The sequence below is a fragment of the Coloeus monedula genome (assembly GCF_965178545.1).
Source record: "Coloeus monedula genome assembly, chromosome: 37".
NCBI lineage: Eukaryota > Metazoa > Chordata > Aves > Passeriformes > Corvidae > Coloeus > Coloeus monedula.
In genome coordinates, this window is record NC_138817.1 from 1,017,589 (window position 1) to 1,037,726 (window position 20,138).

General features: G+C 54.8%; 1 protein-coding gene across 1 annotated transcript in view; it reads left to right on the top strand.

Moving 5' to 3' along the window:
* The window catches only part of SRCAP (Snf2 related CREBBP activator protein), a 124,769-nt gene that overhangs the window by 89,492 nt on the left and 15,139 nt on the right, over positions 1-20,138 (top strand). The window contains exons 26-29 of the mRNA XM_082300179.1: positions 3,592-3,812; positions 11,344-11,549; positions 14,882-15,051; positions 18,212-18,408. Coding sequence (XP_082156305.1) covers positions 3,592-3,812; positions 11,344-11,549; positions 14,882-15,051; positions 18,212-18,408 — 794 coding nt within the window. The remainder of the gene's footprint in view (positions 1-3,591; positions 3,813-11,343; positions 11,550-14,881; positions 15,052-18,211; positions 18,409-20,138) is intronic.

Here is a 20,138-nt window from a genome sequence, read left to right on the forward strand (position 1 = left end):
GGAAATTTGGGGGGATTTGGGGGATTTTGGGGAATTTTGGGGGGGATTTTGGGGGTGGGGGAGGGGATTTGGGGGGATTTGGGGGAAATTTGGGGGGGTTTTGGGTGGATTTTTGGGGATTTTGGGGGGGATTTTGGGGGTGGGGGAGGGGATTTGGGGGGATTTGGGGGGATCTTGAGGGTGGGGGAGGGGATTTGGGGGGAATTTGAGGGGATTTGGGGATTTTTGTGGGGGATTTTTGGGAATTTTGGGGGGTTTGGGGGGGATTTGGGGGTGGGGGAGGGGATTTGGGGGGAATTTGGGGGGGTTTTGGGGTTTTTGGGAATTTTGGGGGGGATTTTGGGGGTGGGGGAGGGGATTTGGGGAGTTTTGGGGGGGTTTTGGGGGAAATTTAGGGGGGGTTTGGGGAGTTTTGGGAATTTTGGGGGGTTTGGGGGGGGATTTGGGGGAAATTTGGGGGGGTTTTGGGGATTTTTGGGAATTTTGGGGGGTTTGGGGGGGGATTTGGGGGTGGGGGTGGGGATTTGAGGAAATTCGGGGGGATTTTGGGATTTTGGGGAATTTTGGGGGGTTTGGGGGGGATTTGGGGGTGGGGGAGGGGATTTGGGGGGAATTTGGGGGGGTTTTGGGGTTTTTGGGAATTTTGGGGGGGATTTTGGGGGTGGGGGAGGGGATTTGGGGATTTTTGGGGGGGTTTTGGGGGAAATTTGGGGGGGGTTTGGGGAGTTTTTGGGAATTTTGGGGGGTTTGGGGGGGATTTGGGGGTGGGGGAGGGGATTTTGGGAAATTTGGGGGGGGGTTTGGGGGATTTTTGGGAATTTTGGGGGGTTTGGGGGGGGATTTGGGGGAAATTTGGGGGGGTTTTGGGTGGATTTTTGGGGATTTTGGGGGGGATTTTGGGGGGGATTTTTGGGGGGGGATTTGGGGGTGGGGGAGGGGATTTTGGGAAATTTCGGGGGGTTTGGGGGGATTTTTGGGAATTTTGGGGGCGATTTGGGGGTGGGGGAGGGGATTTGGGGGGATTTGGGGATTTTTGTGGGGGATTTTTGGGAATTTTGGGGGGTTTGGGGGGGATTTGGGGGTGGGGGAGGGGATTTGGGGGGGATTTTGGGGGGTTTTGGGGATTTTTGGGGGGTTTGGGGGGGGATTTGGGGGGGATTTGGGGATTTTTGGGAATTTTGGGGGAGTTGGGGGGGGATTTGGGGGGGGGGTTGGGGATTTTTGGGAATTTTGGGGGGGATTTGGGGGTGGGGGGGGATTTGGAGGGGATTTGGGGATTTTTGGGAATTTTGGGGGGTTGGGGGGGGATTTGGGGGTGGGGGAGGGGATTTGGGGGGATTTTGAGGGGATTTTGGGGATTTTTGGGGGGACTTGGGGGCTCTTGGGCTGGGGGAGGGGAAATTTGGGGGGATTTGGGGATTTTTGGGGGGATTTTGAAGGGTTTGGGGGGGATCTGGGAGGGATTTTGGGGGTGGGGGAGGGGATTTGGGGGGATTTTGGGATTTGGGGGGGATTTTGGGGGGTTTGGGGGGTCTTGGGGGTGGGGGAGGGGACTTTGGGGGGATTTGAGGGGAGTTTAGGGGGGATTTTGGGGGATTTTGGGATTTTGGGGGGGATTTTGGAGGGTTTGGGGGGATTTGGGGACTTTTGGGGGGATTTTGAGGGGATTTTGGGGCATCTTAGGGTGGGGGAGGGGATTTTGGGGGGATTTGGGGACTTTTGGGGGGATTTGGGGGGGACTTGGGGGTGGGGGAGGGGATTTGGGGAGGTTTTGGGGTGGGGGAGGGGCTGTGGGGGTGGGGGGATTTTTGGGGAATTTTTTCCCAATATTTCCCAAAAAAATCTCTGGAATCTCCCAGGATTTGGGGCCGTTTTTGGGGTGTTTTAGTGATGATTTTGGGGCTCCTGGGGTCGATTTTGGGGCCAATTTTAGGATTTTTGGGGCCAATTTTTCGGAATTTTTGGGGATTTTTTAATGGATTTTTTCGGGAATTTTTTCCCATTTTTTTCCCCAAAATCCCTGGACCCTCTCAGGATTTGGGGCCGTTTTTGGGGTGTTTTAGTGATGATTTTGGGGTTCTTGGGGTCAATTTTGGGGCTCTTGGAGTCACTTTTAGGTCAAATTTCAGGATTTTTGTGCCAATTTTTTGGAATTTTGGGGACTTTTTTTCCAGATCTTTTCGGGAATCTTTTCCCAATTTTTTCCCCAAAAATCTCTGGAGCTTTTCAGGATTTGGGGCCGTTTTTGGGGCGTTTTAGTGCTGATTTTGGGGCTCTTGGGGTCGATTTTAGGCCAAATTTCAGGATTTTTTGGGCCAATTTTTAGGAAATTTGGGGACTTTTTTTCCAGATCTTTTCGGGAATCTTTTCCCAATTTTTTCCCCAAAAATCTCGGGGACTTCTCAGGATTTGGGGCCGTTTTTGGGGCGTTTTAGTGCCGATTTTGAGGCTCTTGGGGTCGATTTTAGGCCAAATTTCAGGATTTTTGTGCCAATTTTTAGGAATTTTTGGGACTTTTTTTCCGGATCTTTTCGGGAATCTTTTCCCAATTTTTTCCCCAAAAATCTCTGGAACTTCTCGGGATTTGGGGCCGTTTTTGGGGTGTTTTAGTGCCGATTTTGAGGCTCTTGGGGTCGATTTTAGGCCAAATTTCAGGATTTTTGTGCCAATTTTTAGGAATTTTTGGAACTTTTTTTCCAGATCTTTTCGGGAATCTTCTCCCAATTTTTCCCCAAAACCCCTTGGAATCTCACCAGGATTTGGGGCCATTTTTGGGGTGTTTTAGTGCCGATTTTGAGGCTCTTGGGGTCAATTTTAGGTCAAATTTCAGGTTTTTTGTGCCACTTTTTAGGAATTTTTGGGACTTTTTTTCCGGATCTTTTCAGGAATCTTTTCCCAATTTTTTCCCCAAAAATCTCTGGAACTTCTCGGGATTTGGGGCCGTTTTTGGGGTGTTTTAGTGCCGATTTTGAGGCTCTTGGGGTCGATTTTAGGCCAAATTTCAGGATTTTTGTGCCAATTTTTAGGAATTTTTGGAACTTTTTTTCCAGATCTTTTCGGGAATCTTCTCCCAATTTTTCCCCAAAACCCCTTGGAATCTCACCAGGATTTGGGGCCATTTTTGGGGTGTTTTAGTGCCGATTTTGAGGCTCTTGGGGTCGATTTTAGGTCAAAGTTCAGGATTTTTGTGCCACTTTTTCGGAATTTTGGAACTTTTTTTCCGGATCTTTTCGGGAATCTTCTCCCAATTTTTCCCCAAAAATCTCTGGAACTTCTCAGGATTTGGGGCCGTTTTTGGGGCGTTTTAGTGCCGATTTTGAGGCTCTTGGGGTCAATTTTAGGTCAAATTCCAGGATTTTTGTGCCACTTTTTCGGAATTTTTGGGACTTTTTTTTCCATGATTTTTTAGGAATCTTCTCCCAATTTTTCCCCAAAACCCCTTGGAATCTCACCAGGATTCGGGGCCATTTTTGGGGCCTTTCCCCTGCCACTTTTCCCCCTCCCAGCCCCAATTTCGGCCCCGTTCCTCCTCCGATTCTCTCCGCTCCTTTTCCCTCCTCCTTCCCACTTTTTTCCCGGTTTTTCCCCCAGGAATCCCTGGAATCCCGGCGCTCCCGGGGCCGCGCCGAGCGCCTGGAGAGGCTCCTGAGGCTCAACGAGCTCCGCTGCGGCCTCAGCCCCGTCTACGGCCGCGAGGTTTTGGGGTTCCTCACCCTGCCCCCCCCCAGCCTCGCGGCCCCGGGGGGGGCCCTGGAGAGCGCCGTGCTCGGGCCCCCCCAGCGCCTGCAGCAGATGAAGCCGCTCCTGGACAGGTAAGGGAGAAAATCGGGAATTTTGGGGGGATTTTTCGGGATTTTTCGGGATTTTTTTGGGGATTTTTTGCGATTTTTGGGGGATTTTTTGCGATTTTTTGGGGATTTTTGGGGAGTTTTTAGGGATGTTTTGAGGTTTTTGGAGGTGTTTTGGGTTGGGATGAAGGTCCTGAATACAAAAAAAAAAATTGAGAATTTTTGGGAATTTTTGGGAATTTTTTGGGATTTTTTTGGGGATTTTTTGCGATTTTTTGCGATTTTTGGGGGATTTTTTGGGGATTTTGGGGAGTTTTTAGGGATGTTTTGGGGCTCTTGGAGGTATTTTGGGTTGGGATGAAGGTCCTGGACGGGTAAAAAGAATTGGGAATTTTTTGGGATTTTTTGGGGATTTTTTGGGGATTTTTTGGGATTTTTTTTCAATTTTTTGGGATTTTTATGGGATTTTTTAGGGATTTTTTAGGGATTTTTTGCGATTTTTTTTGTGATTTTGGGGAGTTTTTAGGGATATTTTGGGGCTCTTGGAGGTATTTTGGGTTGGGATGAAGGTCCTGAATACAAAAAAAAGAATTGAGAATTTTTGGGAATTTTTGGGGATTTTTTTGGGGATTTTTTGCGATTTTTTGCGATTTTTGGGGGATTTTTTGCGATTTTTTTGTGATTTTGGGGAGTTTTTAGGGATATTTTGAGGCTCTTGGAGGTATTTTGGGCTGGGATGAAGGTCCTGGACAGGTAAAAAGAATTGGGAATTTTTTGGGATTTTTGGGGATTTTTTGGGATTTTTTTGGGGATTTTTTGCGATTTTTTTGCGATTTTTGGGGGATTTTTTGCGATTTTTTGGGGATTTTTGGGGAGTTTTTAGGGATGTTTTGAGGTTTTTGGAGGTGTTTTGGGTTGGGATGAAGGTCCTGAATACAAAAAAAAAAATTGAGAATTTTTGGGAATTTTTGGGAATTTTTTGGGATTTTTTTGGGGATTTTTTGCGATTTTTTGGGGATTTTTGGGGGATTTTTTGCGATTTTTTGGGGATTTTGGGGGAGTTTTTAGGGATGTTTTGGGGCTCTTGGAGGTATTTTGGGTTGGGATGAAGGTCCTGGACAGGTAAAAAGAATTGGGAATTTTTTGGGAATTTTTGGGATTTTTGGGGATTTTTGGGGATTTTTCGGGATTTTTTTGGGGATTTTTTGGGATTTTTTAGGGATTTTTTGCGATTTTTTGGGGATTTTGGGGGAGTTTTTAGGGATGTTTTGAGGATCTTGGAGGTATTTTGGGTTGGGATGAAGGCCCTGGACAGGTAAAAAGAATTGGGAATTTTTTGGGAATTTTTGGGATTTTTGGGGATTTTTTGGGATTTTTTTTCAATTTTTGGGGATTTTTTGGGATTTTTTAGGGATTTTTTGCGATTTTTTGGGGATTTTGGGGGAGTTTTTAGAGATGTTTTGAGGATCTTGGAGGTATTTTGGGTTGGGATGAAGGTCCTGGACAGGTAAAAAGAATTGGGAATTTTTGGGGATTTTTGGGGATTTTTTTTCAATTTTTTGCGATTTTTTGGGATTTTTTTTGCGATTTTCTTGGGATTTTTTGCGATTTTTTGGGGATTTTTGGGGAGTTTTTAGGGATATTTTGGGGCTCTTGGAGGTATTTTGGGTTGGGATGAAGGTCCTGGACAGGTAAAAAGAATTTTTGGGAATTTTTTGGGATTTTTTGGGGATTTTTTGGGATTTTTTGGGATTTTTTGCGATTTTTTAGGGATTTTTTGCGATTTTTGGGGGGATTTTGGGGGAGTTTTTAGGGATGTTTTGGGGCTCTTGGAGGTATTTTGGGTTGGGATGAAGGTCCTGGACAGGTAAAAAGAATTGGGAATTTTTTGGGAATTTTTGGGATTTTTGGGGATTTTTGGGGATTTTTCGGGATTTTTTTGGGGATTTTTTGGGATTTTTTAGGGATTTTTTGCGATTTTTTGGGGATTTTGGGGGAGTTTTTAGGGATGTTTTGAGGATCTTGGAGGTATTTTGGGTTGGGATGAAGGCCCTGGACAGGTAAAAAGAATTGGGAATTTTTTGGGAATTTTTGGGATTTTTGGGGATTTTTTGGGATTTTTTTTCAATTTTTGGGGATTTTTTGGGATTTTTTAGGGATTTTTTGCGATTTTTTGGGGATTTTGGGGGAGTTTTTAGAGATGTTTTGAGGATCTTGGAGGTATTTTGGGTTGGGATGAAGGTCCTGGACAGGTAAAAAGAATTGGGAATTTTTGGGGATTTTTGGGGATTTTTTTTCAATTTTTTGCGATTTTTTGGGATTTTTTTTGCGATTTTCTTGGGATTTTTTGCGATTTTTTGGGGATTTTTGGGGAGTTTTTAGGGATATTTTGGGGCTCTTGGAGGTATTTTGGGTTGGGATGAAGGTCCTGGACAGGTAAAAAGAATTTTTGGGAATTTTTTGGGATTTTTTGGGGATTTTTTGGGATTTTTTGGGATTTTTTGCGATTTTTTAGGGATTTTTTGCGATTTTTGGGGGGATTTTGGGGGAGTTTTTAGGGATGTTTTGGGGCTCTTGGAGGTATTTTGGGTTGGGATGAAGCTCCTGGACAGGTAAAAAGAATTGGGAATTTTTTGGGATTTTTTGGGGATTTTTTGCGATTTTTTGCGATTTTTTTGCGATTTTTGGGGGATTTTTTGCTATTTTTTGGGGATTTTTGGGGAGTTTTTAGGGATGTTTTGAGGTTTTTGGAGGTATTTTGGGTTGGGATGAAGGTCCTGAATACAAAAAAAAAAATTGAGAATTTTTGGGAATTTTTTGGGATTTTTTTGGGGATTTTTTGCGATTTTTTGCGATTTTTGGGGGATTTTTTGCGATTTTTTGGGGATTTTGGGGGAGTTTTTAGGGATGTTTTGGGGCTCTTGGAGGTATTTTGGGTTGGGATGAAGGTCCTGGACAGGTAAAAAGAATTGGGAATTTTTTGGGAATTTTTGGGATTTTTTGGGATTTTTTGCGATTTTTTTGCGATTTTTGGGGGATTTTTTGCGATTTTTTGGGGATTTTGGGGGAGTTTTTAGGGATGTTTTGAGGCTCTTGGAGGTATTTTGGGCTGGGATGAAGGTCCTGAATACAAAAAAAAAAATTGGGAATTTTTGGGAATTTTTTGGGAATTTTTGGGGATTTTTTGGGATTTTTTTGGGGGATTTTTTGCGATTTTTTTGGGATTTTTGGGGGAGTTTTTAGGGATGTTTTGGGGCTCTTGGAGGTATTTTGGGCTGGGATGAAGGTCCTGGACAGGTAAAAAGAATTGGGAATTTTTTGGGATTTTTTTGGATTTTTTGGGATTTTTGGGGATTTTTTGGGATTTTTTTGGGGATTTTTTGCGATTTTTTGCGATTTTTTGGGGGATTTTTTGCGATTTTTTGGGGATTTTGGGGGAGTTTTTAGGGATGTTTTGGGGCTCTTGGAGGTATTTTGGGTTGGGATGAAGGTCCTGGACAGGTAAAAAGAATTGGGAATTTTTTGGGAATTTTTGGCATTTTTGGGGATTTTTCGGGATTTTTTGCGATTTTTTTGCGATTTTTTGGGATTTTTTGGGGATTTTTGGGGAGTTTTTAGGGATGTTTTGAGGCTCTTGGAGGTATTTTGGGTTGGGATGAAGGTCCTGGACAGGTAAAAAGAATTGGGAATTTTTTGGGAATTTTTGGGATTTTTTGGGATTTTTCGGGATTTTTCGGGATTTTTTTGGGGATTTTTTGCGATTCTTTGCGATTTTTTAGGGATTTTTTGCGATTTTTTGGGGATTTTGGGGGAGTTTTTAGGGATGTTTTGAGGCTCTTGGAGGTATTTTGGGTTGGGATGAAGGTCCTGGACAGGTAAAAAGAATTGGGAATTTTTTGGGAATTTTTGGGATTTTTGGGGATTTTTGGGGATTTTTTGGGATTTTTTTGGGGATTTTTTGCGATTTTTTTGCGATTTTTGGGGGATTTTTTGCGATTTTTTGGGGATTTTTGGGGAGTTTTTAGGGATGTTTTGAGGTTTTTGGAGGTATTTTGGGTTGGGATGAAGGTCCTGAATACAAAAAAAAAAATTGAGAATTTTTGGGAATTTTTGGGAATTTTTTGGGGTTTTTTTGGGGATTTTTTGCGATTTTTTGCGATTTTTTGGGGGATTTTTTGCGATTTTTTGGGGATTTTGGGGGAGTTTTTAGGGATGTTTTGGGGCTCTTGGAGGTATTTTGGGTTGGGATGAAGGTCCTGGACAGGTAAAAAGAATTGGGAATTTTTTGGGAATTTTTGGGATTTTTGGGGATTTTTCGGGATTTTTCGGGATTTTTTTGGGGATTTTTTGCGATTCTTTGCGATTTTTTAGGGATTTTTTGCGATTTTTTGGGGATTTTGGGGAGTTTTTAGGGATGTTTTGAGGCTCTTGGAGGTATTTTGGGTTGGGATGAAGGTCCTGGACAGGTAAAAAGAATTGGGAATTTTTTGGGAATTTTTGGGGATTTTTCGGGATTTTTTGCGATTTTTTGGGGATTTTTAATGAATTTTTAGCGGTTTTTGAGAGGAATTTTTTAGGGATTTTTTTAGAGATTTTCTTGGGGGATTTTTGGGGATTTTTGGGGATTTTTGTGGATTTTAGGTAGGGGTGAAGCTCCTCCTGGACAGGTGAAAATTTGGGAATCTTGGGAGAATTTTTGGGAATTTTTTGGGAATTTTTGGGGATTTTTTGGGGGGATTTTTAATGAATTTTTAGCGATTTTTGGGGAGGATTTTTTAGGGATTTTTGGGGGATTTTGGGGTGTTTTGGGTAGGGATGAAGCTTCTCCTGGACAGGTAAAAATTTGGGGAATTTTTGGGAGAAATTTTGGGATTTTTTGGGGTATTTTCGCGATTTTTTGGGGGAATTTTCGGGGTTTTTTTGGGGTATTTTTAATGAATTTTTAGCGATTTTTGGGAGGAATTTTTTTAGGGATTTTTTGGGGGAATTTTTGGGCATTTTGGGGTTTTTTGAGTAGGGGTGAAGCTCCTCCTGGACAGGTGAAAATTTGGGAATTTTGGGAGAATTTTTTGGGATTTTTTGGGGATTTTGGGGGGATTTTTTTTTTATTTTTAGCTGTTTTGGGGAGAAATTTTTTGGGGATTATTTTAGGGATTTTTTGGGGATTTTTGGGGATTTTAGGTAGGGATGAAGCTCCTCCTGGACAGGTGAAAATTTGGGAATTTCGGGGCAATTTTTGGTAATTTTTTAGGGATTTTTTCTGATTTTTGGAGGGATTTTTTGGGGAATATTTAGGATATTTTGGGGTTTTTATTTTTTTATTTTTAGCAATTGTTGGGAGGAATTCTTTAGGGATTTTTTGGGGATTTTGAGGGATTTTAGGTCGGGATGAAGCTTCTCTGGGACAGCGAAAAATTTGGGAATTTCTGGAGAACTTTGGGGTTCTTTTGGGAAATTTTTGGGAATTTTGGGCAGTTTTTTTGAGGGGTTTTTTTTGGTGATTTTTGGGCTCCCAGCACCCCCTTGGACGATTCCATCTCCCCTTAGAGGGGTGTCCAGGACCTTCGGGCTGTTCCACGTCCCAATGGGGGGGTCCCAGCTCCTTGACCCCCCCCATTTTTGGGTTCCCAGCACCCCCTCGGACGATTCCATTTCCCTTTAGAGGGGTGTCCAGGACCTTTGGGCTGTCCCACATCCCCAATGGGGGGGTCCCAGCTCCTTGACCCCCCCCTCCCATTTTTGGTTTCCCAGTGCCCCCAGCACCCCCAGCACCCCCTCGGACGATTCCATTTCCCTTTAGAGGGGTGTCCAGGACCTTCGGCCTCTTCCACATCCCCATGGGGGGGTCCCAGTGCTCCCAACACCCCCTCGGACGATTCCATCTCCCCTTAGAGGGGGGTCCAGGACCTTTGGGCTGTTCCATGTCCCCATGGGGGGGTCCCAGTGCTCCCAGTGCCCCTTGGACGATTCCATCTCCCCTTAGAGGGATGTCCAGGACCTTTGGGCTGTTCCACATCCCAATGGGGGGGTCCCAGTGCCCCCTCGGACGATTCCATCTCCCTTTAGAGGGGGGTCCAGGACCTTCGGCCTCTCCCACATCCCCAATGGGGGGGTCCCAGCTTTTTGACCCCCCCCATTTTTGACCCCCCAGCACCCCCTTGGACGATTCCATCTCCCCTTAGAGGGGTGTCCAGGACCTTTGGGCTGTCCCACATCCCCATGGGGGGGTTCCCAGTGCTCCCAGCGCCCCCTTGGACGATTCCATCTCCCTTTAGAGGGGTGTCCAGGACCTTTGGGCTGTTCCACATCCCCATGGGGGGGTCCCAGTGCTCCCAGCACTCCCATGGAAGAATCCATCTCCCCTTAGAGGGGTGTCCAGGACCTTTGGGCTGTCCCATGTTCCCATGGGGGGGTCCCAGTGCCCCTCGGACGATTCCATCTCCCTTTAGAGGGGTGTCCAGGACCTTTGGGCTGTTCCACATCCCCATGGGGGGGTCCCAGCTCCTTGACCCCCCCCATTTTTGACCCCCCAGCACCCCCTTGGACGATTCCATCTCCCCTTAGAGGGGTGTCCAGGACCTTCGGCCTCTTCCACATCCCCATGGGGGGTTCCCAGTGCTCCCAACACCCCCTTGGACGATTCCATCTCCTTTTAGAGGAGGGTCCAGGACGTTTGGGCTGTTCCACATCCCAATGGGGGGGTCCCAGTGCCCCCTCGGACGATTCCATCTCCCCTTAGAGGGGTGTCCAGGACCTTTGGGCTGTCCCATGTTCCCATGGGGGGGTCCCAGTGCTCCCAGCACCCCCATGGAAGAATCCATCTCCCCTTAGAGGGGTGTCCAGGACCTTCAGCCTCTCCCACATCCCAATGGGGGGGTCCCAGCTCCTTGACCCCCCCCCTCCCATTTTTGGTTTCCCAGTGCCCCCAGCACCCCCAGCACCCCCTCGGACGATTCCATCTCCCTTTAGAGGGGTGTCCAGGACCTTCGGCCTCTCCCACATCCCCATGGGGGGCTCCCAGCTCCTTGACCCCCCCCATTTTTGGGCTCCCAGTGCCCCGATGGAAGAGTCCAACTCCCTTTAGGGGTGTCCAGGACCTTCGGGCTGTCCCACGTCCCAATGGGGGGGTCCCAGTGCCCCTTGGACGATTCCATCTCCCTTTAGAGGGGTGTCCAGGACCTTCAGCCTCTCCCACATCCCCATGGGGGGGTTCCCAGTGCTCCCAACACCCCCTCGGACGATTCCATCTCCCCTTAGAGGGGTGTCCAGGACCTTTGGGCTGTCCCATGTTCCCATGGGGGGGTCCCAGTGCCCCCTTGGACGATTCCATCTCCCTTTAGAGGGGTGTCCAGGACCTTCAGCCTCTCCCACATCCCCATGGGGGGGTTCCCAGTGCTCCCAGCACCCCCTCGGACGATTCCATCTCCCTTCACAGGGCTGTCCAACCTCCCCAAACCCCCACCCCCCCCCCAAAAAACGCTTCTCCGTAACCCCAAATCCGACACCCTCCCCCCTCCCCGGTCGCTGACGGCGCCGTCTCGGTTGCCCCCGGCAGGTTCCTGGTGGCCGTGCCGGCCGTGGCCTCGCGGGGGGTGTCCCTGCACAGCGGCCGCCCCCCGCCCTGGGCGCAGCGGCAGCGGCAGCGCCTGGAGCAGCAGCTGGGCCTGGAGCTCAGGGCTCGCGCCGGGGGGGCCCTGGCCGGGCTCCTGGGGGGACCCCGCACCCATTTCCCCGACCCCCGGCTGGTCCAGTACGACTGCGGTACGGGGCTGGGGGAGGGGGTTTGAGGGGATTTGGGGAGGTTTGGGGAGGTTTGGGGAGGTTTGGGGAGGTTTGGGGGGGATTTGGGGTGGTTTGGGGGGGATTTGGGGGGGATTTGGGGAGGTTTGGGGGGGATTTGGGGAGGTTTGGGGAGGTTTGGGGGGGATTTGGGGAGGTTTGGGGAGGTTTGGGGGGGATTTGGGGAGGTTTGGGGGGGATTTGGGGGGGGTTGGGGGGGATTTGGGGAGGTTTGGGGGGGATTTGGGGAGGTTTGGGGAGGTTTGGGGGGGATTTGGGGAGGTTTGGAGGGGATTTGGGGGGGATTTGGGGAGGTTTGGGGAGGTTTGGGGGGGATTTGGGGAGGTTTGGGGAGGTTTGGGGGGGATTTGGGGAGGTTTGGGGGGGATTTGGGGAGGTTTGGGGGGGGTTTGGGGGGGATTTGGGGAGGTTTGGGGAGATTTGGGGAGGTTTGGGGAGGTTTGGGGGGGATTTGGGGAGGTTTGGGGGGGATTTGGGGAGGTTTGGGGAGGTTTGGGGAGGTTTGGGGAGGGTTTGGGGGAGGTTTGGGGGGGGTTTGGGGAGGTTTGGGGAGGTTTGGGGAGGTTTGGAGGGGATTTGGGGAGGTTTGGAGGGGATTTGGGGAGGTTTAGGGAGGTTTGGGGGGGATTTGGGGAGGTTTGGGGGGGGTTTGGGGAGGTTTGGGGAGGTTTGGGGGGGGTTTGGGGAGGTTTGGGGAGGTTTGGGGAGGTTTGGGGAGGTTTGGGGAGGTTTGGGGGGGATTTGGGGAGGTTTGGGGAGGTTTGGGGGGGATTTGGGGAGGTTTGGGGAGGTTTGGGGGGGATTTGGGGGGGATTTGGGGAGGTTTGGGGGGGATTTGGGGAGGTTTGGGGAGGGTTTGGGGGGGATTTGGGGAGGTTTGGGGGGGATTTGGGGAGGTTTGGGGGGGATTTGGGGAGGTTTGGGGGGGATTTGGGGAGGTTTGGGGGGGATTTGGGGGGGATTTGGGGAGGTTTGGGGGGGATTTGGGGAGGTTTGGGGGGGATTTGGGGAGGTTTGGGGGGGATTTGGGGAGGTTTGGGGGGGGTTTGGGGGGGATTTGGGGAGGTTTGGGGGGGATTTGGGGAGGTTTGGGGGGGATTTGGGGTGGTTTGGGGGGGATTTGGGGGGGATTTGGGGAGGTTTGGGGGGGATTTGGGGAGGTTTGGGGAGGTTTGGGGGGGATTTGGGGAGGTTTGGGGGGGATTTGGGGGAGGTTTGGGGAGGTTTGGGGAGGTTTGGAGGGGATTTGGGGAGGTTTGGGGGGGATTTGGGGAGGTTTGGGGAGGTTTGGGGGGGATTTGGGGAGGTTTGGAGGGGATTTGGGGAGGTTTGGGGAGGGTTTGGGGGGGATTTGGGGGGGTTTGGGGAGGTTTGGGGGGGATTTGGGGAGGTTTGGGGAGGTTTGGAGGGGATTTGGGGAGGTTTGGGGAGGTTTGGGGGGGATTTGGGGAGGTTTGGGGGGGATTTGGGGAGGTTTGGGGAGGTTTGGGGGGGATTTGGGGAGGTTTGGGGGGGATTTGGGGAGGTTTGGGGAGGTTTGGGGGGGATTTGGGGAGGTTTGGGGAGGGTTTGGGGGGGATTTGGGGAGGTTTGGAGGGGATTTGGGGGGGGTTTGGGGAGGTTTGGGGGGGATTTGGGGACATCAGGAGGGGGTTTGGGGACATTCTGAGGGGATCTGGGGACATCAGGAGGGGGTTTGGGGACATTTGGGGGCATTTTGAGGGGATTTGGGGGGGATTTGGGGACATCAGGAGGGGGTTTGGGGACATTTGGAGGGGGTTTGGGGACATTTCCAGAGGATTTGGGGACATTTGGGGGCATTTTGAGGGGATTTGGGGGGATTTGGGGGGGATTCAGGGACATTTCTGGGGATTTAAGGGGGGGTTGGGGACATTTGGGGGGGATTTGGGGACATTCTGAGGGGATCTGGGGACGTTTGGGGGGGATTTGGGGACATTTGGGGGCATTTTGGGGGGATTTGGAGGGGATTCAGGGACATTTCTGGGGATTTAAGGGGGGTTTGGGGACATTTGCAGGGGATTTGGGGACATTTGGAGGGGTTTGGGGACATCAGGAGGGGGTTTGGGGACATTTGGGGGGGGTTGGGGACATTCTGAGGGGATTTGGGGACATTTGGGGGCATTTTGAGGGGATTTGGAGGGGATTCAGGGACATTGCTGGGGATTTAAGGGGGGTTTGGGGATATTTGGAGAGGATTTGGGGACATTTGGGGGGGGGGGTGGGGACATTCTGAGGGGGTTTGGGGACATTTCCAGGGGGTTTCGGGACATTTGGAGGGGATTTGGGGACATTTGGGGGGGATTTGGGGAGATTTGGAGGGGATTTGGGGGGATTTTGAGGGGGTTTGGGGACATTTTGAAGGGATTTGGGGGCATTTGGAGGGGTTTTGAGGGGATTTGGAGGGGATTTGGGGAGATTTCCAGGGGATTTGGGGAGATTTCCAGGGGATTTGGGAAGGTTTGGGGACATTTGGAGGGGATTTGGGGACATTTTGAGGGGATTTGGGGAGGTTTGGGGATATTGGGGGGGGGGTTGGGGACATTTGGGGTTGGCATTTTGAGGGGATTTGGGGACATTTCCAGGGGATTTGGGGACATTTCTGGGGATTTAGGGGGGGTTTGGGGACATTTGAAGGGGGTTTGGGGACATTTTGAGGCGATTTAGGGACATTTTGGGGGCATTTGGGGACATTTGGAGGGGATTTGGGGACATTTGGAGGGGATTTGGGGACATTAGATGGCATTTTGAGGAGGCTTGGGGACATTTCCAGGGGCTTGGGGACATTTCCAGGCGATTTGGGGACATTTTGAGGCGATTTGGGGACATTTGGAGGGGATTTGGGGGGGGGGGGGGGTTGGGGACGTTTGGAGACATTCTGAGGGGGTTTGGGGACATCTGGGAGGGGTTTGGGGACATTTTGAGAGGATTTGGGGACATTTCCAGGGGATGTGGGGACAATTGGGTGGAAGGGCTGTCCCCACCTGTCCCCACCTGTCCCTCACCTGTCCCCACCTGTCCCTCACCTGTCCCTCACCTGTCCCCACCTGTCCCTCACCTGTCCCTCACCTGTCCCTCACCTGTCCCACCTGTCCTCACCTGTCCCAGGTGTCCCTCACCTGTCCCCACCTGTCCCTCACCTGTCCCTCACCTGTCCCTCACCTGTCTCTCCCCTGTCCCTCACCTGTCCCAGGTGTCTCTCACCTGTCCCAGGTGTCTCTCACGTGTCTCTCACCTGTCCCAGGTGTCCCTCACGTGTCTCTCACCTGTCACAGGTAAGCTGCAGGCTCTGGACGCGCTGCTGCGGCGGCTCCGCGCCGGGGGGCACCGGGTGCTGATCTTCACGCAGATGACGCGCATGCTCGACGTGCTCGAGCGCTTCCTCACCTTCCACGGCCACATCTACCTGCGCCTCGACGGCTCCACCCGCGTCGAGCAGCGCCAGGTGAGCCCCGCCCGCGCCTCGGCACCGCCCGCGGCACCTGGGGGCACCTGGGATACACCTGGGGGCACCTGGGCACCGCTGGGGGCACCTGGGATGCACCTGGGATACACCTGGGCACCGCTGGGGGCACCTGGGATACACCTGGGATACACCTGGGCATCGCTGGGGGCACCTGGGATACACCTGGGCACCGCTGGGGGCACCTGAGATACACCTGGGGGCACCTGGGGGCAGTTGGGGGCACCTGGGGGCACCTGGGATACACCTGGGCACTGCTGGGGGCACCTGGGATGCACCTGGGCACCGCTGGGGGCACCTGGGATACACCTGGGATACACCTGGGCACCGCTGGGGGCACCTGGGATACACCTGGGATACACCTGGGCACTGCTGGGGGCACCTGGGATACACCTGGGCACTGCTGGGGGCACCTGGGATACACCTGGGATACACCTGGGCACTGCTGGGGGCACCTGGGATACACCTGGGATACACCTGGGCACCGCTGGGGGCACCTGGGATACACCTGGGATACACCTGGGCACCGCTGGGGGCACCTGGGATACACCTGGGATACACCTGGGCACTGCTGGGGGCACCTGGGGGCACCTGGGATACACCTGGGCACTGCTGGGGGCACCTGGGATACACCTGGGATACACCTGGGATACACCTGGGCACCGCTGGGGGCACCTGGGGGTACCTCAGATACACCTGGGGGCACTTCAAATACACCTGGGGGCAGTTGGGGGCACCTGGGGGCACCTGGGATACACCTGGGGGCACTTCAAATACATCTGGGGGCATCTCAGATACACCTGGGGGCAGTTGGGGGCACCTGGGATACACCTGGGCACACCTGGGGGCACATGGGCACCGCTGGGGTCAACTGGGATACACCTGGGGACAGCTGGGGGCACCTGGGGGCACCTGGGATACACCTGGGCACACCTGAGGGCACGTGGGCACAGTTGGGGGTACACCTGGGATACACCTGGGGGCACCTCGGATGCACCTGGGGGCACCTGGGGGCACCTGGGATACACCTGGACACAGTTGGGGGCACCTGGGCACAGCTGGGGCACAACTGGGTACAGCTGGGGGCACCTGGGATACACCTGAGACACACCTGGGCACACCTGGGCACAGCTGGGACACACCTGGGATACACCTGGACACAGCTGAGGGCGCCTGGGCACACCTGGGTGTGGCGGGGGCACACCTGGGCACACCTGGGCACAGCTGGGAACAGGGGCAGGGAGGGATGGGCAATGCTTGGCATGCTGCAGGTGTGCCCAGCTGTGCCCAGCTGTGCCCAAGGTGTGCCCAGCTGTGCCCAGGTGTCCAAACCGAGCCCTTTTCTCCCTCCTCTGTGCCCCAGGGCTGCTCCCAGGTGCCCTCACCTGCCCCACCCGAGGTGCTCCCCCCCTCACCTGCCCATGCCAGGTGTGCCCCTCCCATGCCAGGTGTGCCCCTCCCTCACCTGCCCATGCCAGGTGTGCCCTCCCCAGGTGTGCCCCTCCCATGCCAGGTGTGCCCGCCCCTCACCTGCCCCCCCAGGTGTGCCCGCCCCTCACCTGCCCATGCCATGTGTGCCCCCGCAGGTGCCCCCCCCACATGCCAGGTGTGCCCCCCCCAGGTGTGCCCGCCCCTCACCTGCCCCCCCAGGTGCCCCCCCCGTGCCAGGTGTGCCCCCCCCACCTGCTCCACCAGGTGTGCCCACCCCTCACCTGCCCGTGCCAGGTGTGCCCCCCTCAGGTGTGCCCTCCCCAGGTGTGCCCCCCCTCACCTGTCCATGCCAGGTGTGCCCCCCCAGGTGCCTCCCCCATGCCAGCTGTGCTCCCCTCACCTGCCCATGCCAGGTGTGCCCCCCAGGTGTGCCCGCCCCTCACCTGCCCCCCCAGGTGTGCCCGCCCCTCACCTGCCCATGCCAGGTGTGCCCCCGCAGGTGCCCCCCCCACATGCCAGGTGTGCCCCCCCCAGGTGTGCCCGCCCCTCACCTGCCCCCCCAGGTGCCCCCCCCCATGCCAGGTGTGCCCCCCCCACCTGCTCCACCAGGTGTGCCCCCCCTCACCTGCCCGTGCCAGCTGTGCCCCCCTCAGGTGTGCCCCCCCTCACCTGTCCATGCCAGGTGTGCCCCCCCAGGTGCCCCCCCCATGCCAGCTGTGCTCCCCTCACCTGCCTGTGCCAGTTGTGCCCCCCCAGGTGCCCCCCCTCACCTGCCCCCCCAGGTGCCCCCCCTCACCTGTCCATGCCAGGTGTGCCCCCCCCAGGTGCCTCCTCCATGCCAGGTGTGCCCCACCTCACCTGCCCGTGCCAGGTGTGCCCCCCCGGGTGTGCACGCCCCTCACCTGCTCCCCCAGGTGCCCTCCCCATGCCAGGTGTGCCCCCCCCACCTACTCCCTCAGGTGTGCCCACCCCTCACCTGTCCATGCCAGGTGTGCCCCCCCAGGTGCCCCCCCCATGCCAGGTGTGCTCCCCTCATCTGCCTGTGCCAGGTGTGCCCCCCCGGGTGTGCCTGCCCCTCACCTGCCCCCCCAGGTGCCCCCCCCATGCCAGCTGTGCCCCCCCCACCTGCTCCCTCAGGTGTGCCCACCCCTCACCTGCCCGTGCCAGGTGTGCCCCCCTCAGGTGTGCCCTCCCCAGGTGTGCCCCCCCTCACCTGTCCATGCCAGGTGTGCCCCCCCCAGGTGCCTCCTCCATGCCAGGTGTGCCCGCCCCTCACCTGCCTGTGCCAGGTGTCCCCCCCCAGGTGTGCCCCTCCCTCACCTGCTCCCCCAGGTGCCCCCCATGCCAGCTGTGCCCCCCCCACCTACTCCCTCAGGTGTGCCCCCCCTCACCTGTCCATGCCAGGTGTGCCCCCCCAGGTGCCCCCCCCATGCCAGCTGTGCTCCCCTCACCTGCCTGTGCCAGCTGTGCCCCCCCCAGGTGCCCACCCCTCACCTGTCCATGCCAGGTGTCCCCCCCCAGGTGTGCCCGCCCCTCACCTGCCCCCCCAGGTGCCCCCCCCATGCCAGGTGTGCCCCCCCCACCTGCTCCCCCAGGTGTGCCCACCCCTCACCTGCCCGTGCCAGCTGTGCCCCCCCCACCTGCTCCCCCAGCTGTGCCCCCCTCACCTGCCCGTGCCAGCTGTGCCCCCTCACCTGCCCGCGCCCCGCAGGCCCTCATGGAGCGCTTCAACGCCGACAAGAGGATTTTCTGCTTCATCCTCTCGACGCGCTCGGGCGGCGTCGGCGTCAACCTGGCCGGGGCCGACACCGTGGTGTTCTACGACTCCGACTGGAACCCCACCATGGACGCGCAGGCCCAGGACCGGTGCCACCGCATCGGCCAGACCCGCGACGTCCACATCTACAGGTGAGCGCGCCTGGGCAGCACCTGGGCTCACCTGGGTGCCCACCTGGGCACCTGGGGCTCACCTGGGGCTCACCTGGATAGGTGGGAGCTCACCTGGGTGCTCACCTGGGCACCTGGGGCTCACCTGGGTGGGTATTTGGGAGGTAGGAGCTCACCTGTGGCACCTGGGTGCCCACCTGGGCACCTGGGGCTCACCTGGGTGAGAGGAGCTCACCTGGAGCTCACCTGGATAGGTGGGAGCTCACCTGGGTGCTCACCTGGGCACCTGGGGCTCACCTGGGTGGGTATTTGGGAGGTAGGAGCTCACCTGTGTTACCTGGGTGCTCACCTGGGCATCACCTGGGGCTCACCTGGGTGGGTATTTGGGAGGTAGGAGCTCACCTGTGGCACCTGGGTGCCCACCTGGGCATCACCTGGGTGGGTATTTGGGAGGTAAGAGCTCACCTGTGGCACCTGGGTGCCCACCTGGGTGAGAGGAGCTCACCTGGGGCTCACCTGGATAGGTGGGAGCTCACCTGGGTGCCCACCTGGGCACCTGGGGCTCACCTGGGTGGGTATTTGGGAGGTAAGAGCTCACCTGTGGCACCTGGGTGCCCACCTGGCCAGGTGGGAGCTCACCTGGGCGGTTGCTTGGCTGTTTGGGGGTTTCTGCCCCACCTGTCCCCCCCTGTCCCCACCTGTCCCCACCTGTCCCTCACCTGTCCCTCACCTGTCCCTCACCTGTCCTCACCTGTCCCCACCTGTCCCTCACCTGTCCCTCACCTGTCCTCACCTGTCCCCACCTGTCCCTCACCTGTCCCTCACCTGTCCCTCACCTGTCCCTCACCTGTCCCTCACCTGTCCCCACCTGTCCCACACCTGTCCTCACCTGTCCCTCACCTGTCCTCACCTGTCCTCACCTGTCCCTCACCTGTCCCACCTGTCCTCACCTGTCCCTCACCTGTCCCTCACCTGTCTCACCTGTCCCCACCTGTCCCACACCTGTCCCACCTGTCCCTCACCTGTCCCACCTGTCCCACCTGTCCCTCACCTGTCCCTCACCTGTCCCTCACCTGTCCCTCACCTGTCCCTCACCTGTCCCACCTGTCCCTCACCTGTCCCTCACCTGTCCCACCTGTCCCACCTGTCCCTCACCTGTCCCTCACCTGTCCCTCACCTGTCCCTCACCTGTCCTCACCTGTCCTCACCTGTCCCTCACCTGTCCCACCTGTCCCTCACCTGTCCCACCTGTCCCACCTGTCCCTCACCTGTCCCTCACCTGTCCCTCACCTGTCCCTCACCTGTCCTCACCTGTCCTCACCTGTCCCTCACCTGTCTCACCTGTCCCTCACCTGTCCCTCACCTGTCCCCACCTGTCCCACACCTGTCCCACCTGTCCCTCACCTGTCCCACCTGTCCCACCTGTCCCTCACCTGTCCCTCACCTGTCCCCCACCTGTCCTCACCTGTCCCTCACCTGTCCCTCACCTGTCCCTCACCTGTCCCTCACCTGTCCTCACCTGTCCCCACCTGTCCCCACCTGTCCTCACCTGTCCCCACCTGTCCCCACCTGTCCCTCACCTGTCCCTCACCTGTCCTCACCTGTCCCCACCTGTCCCCACCTGTCCTCACCTGTCCCCACCTGTCCTCACCTGTCCTCACCTGTCCCTCACCTGTCCCACCTGTCCCTCACCTGTCCCTCACCTGTCCCTCACCTGTCCCCACCTGTCCCCACCTGTCCTCACCTGTCCC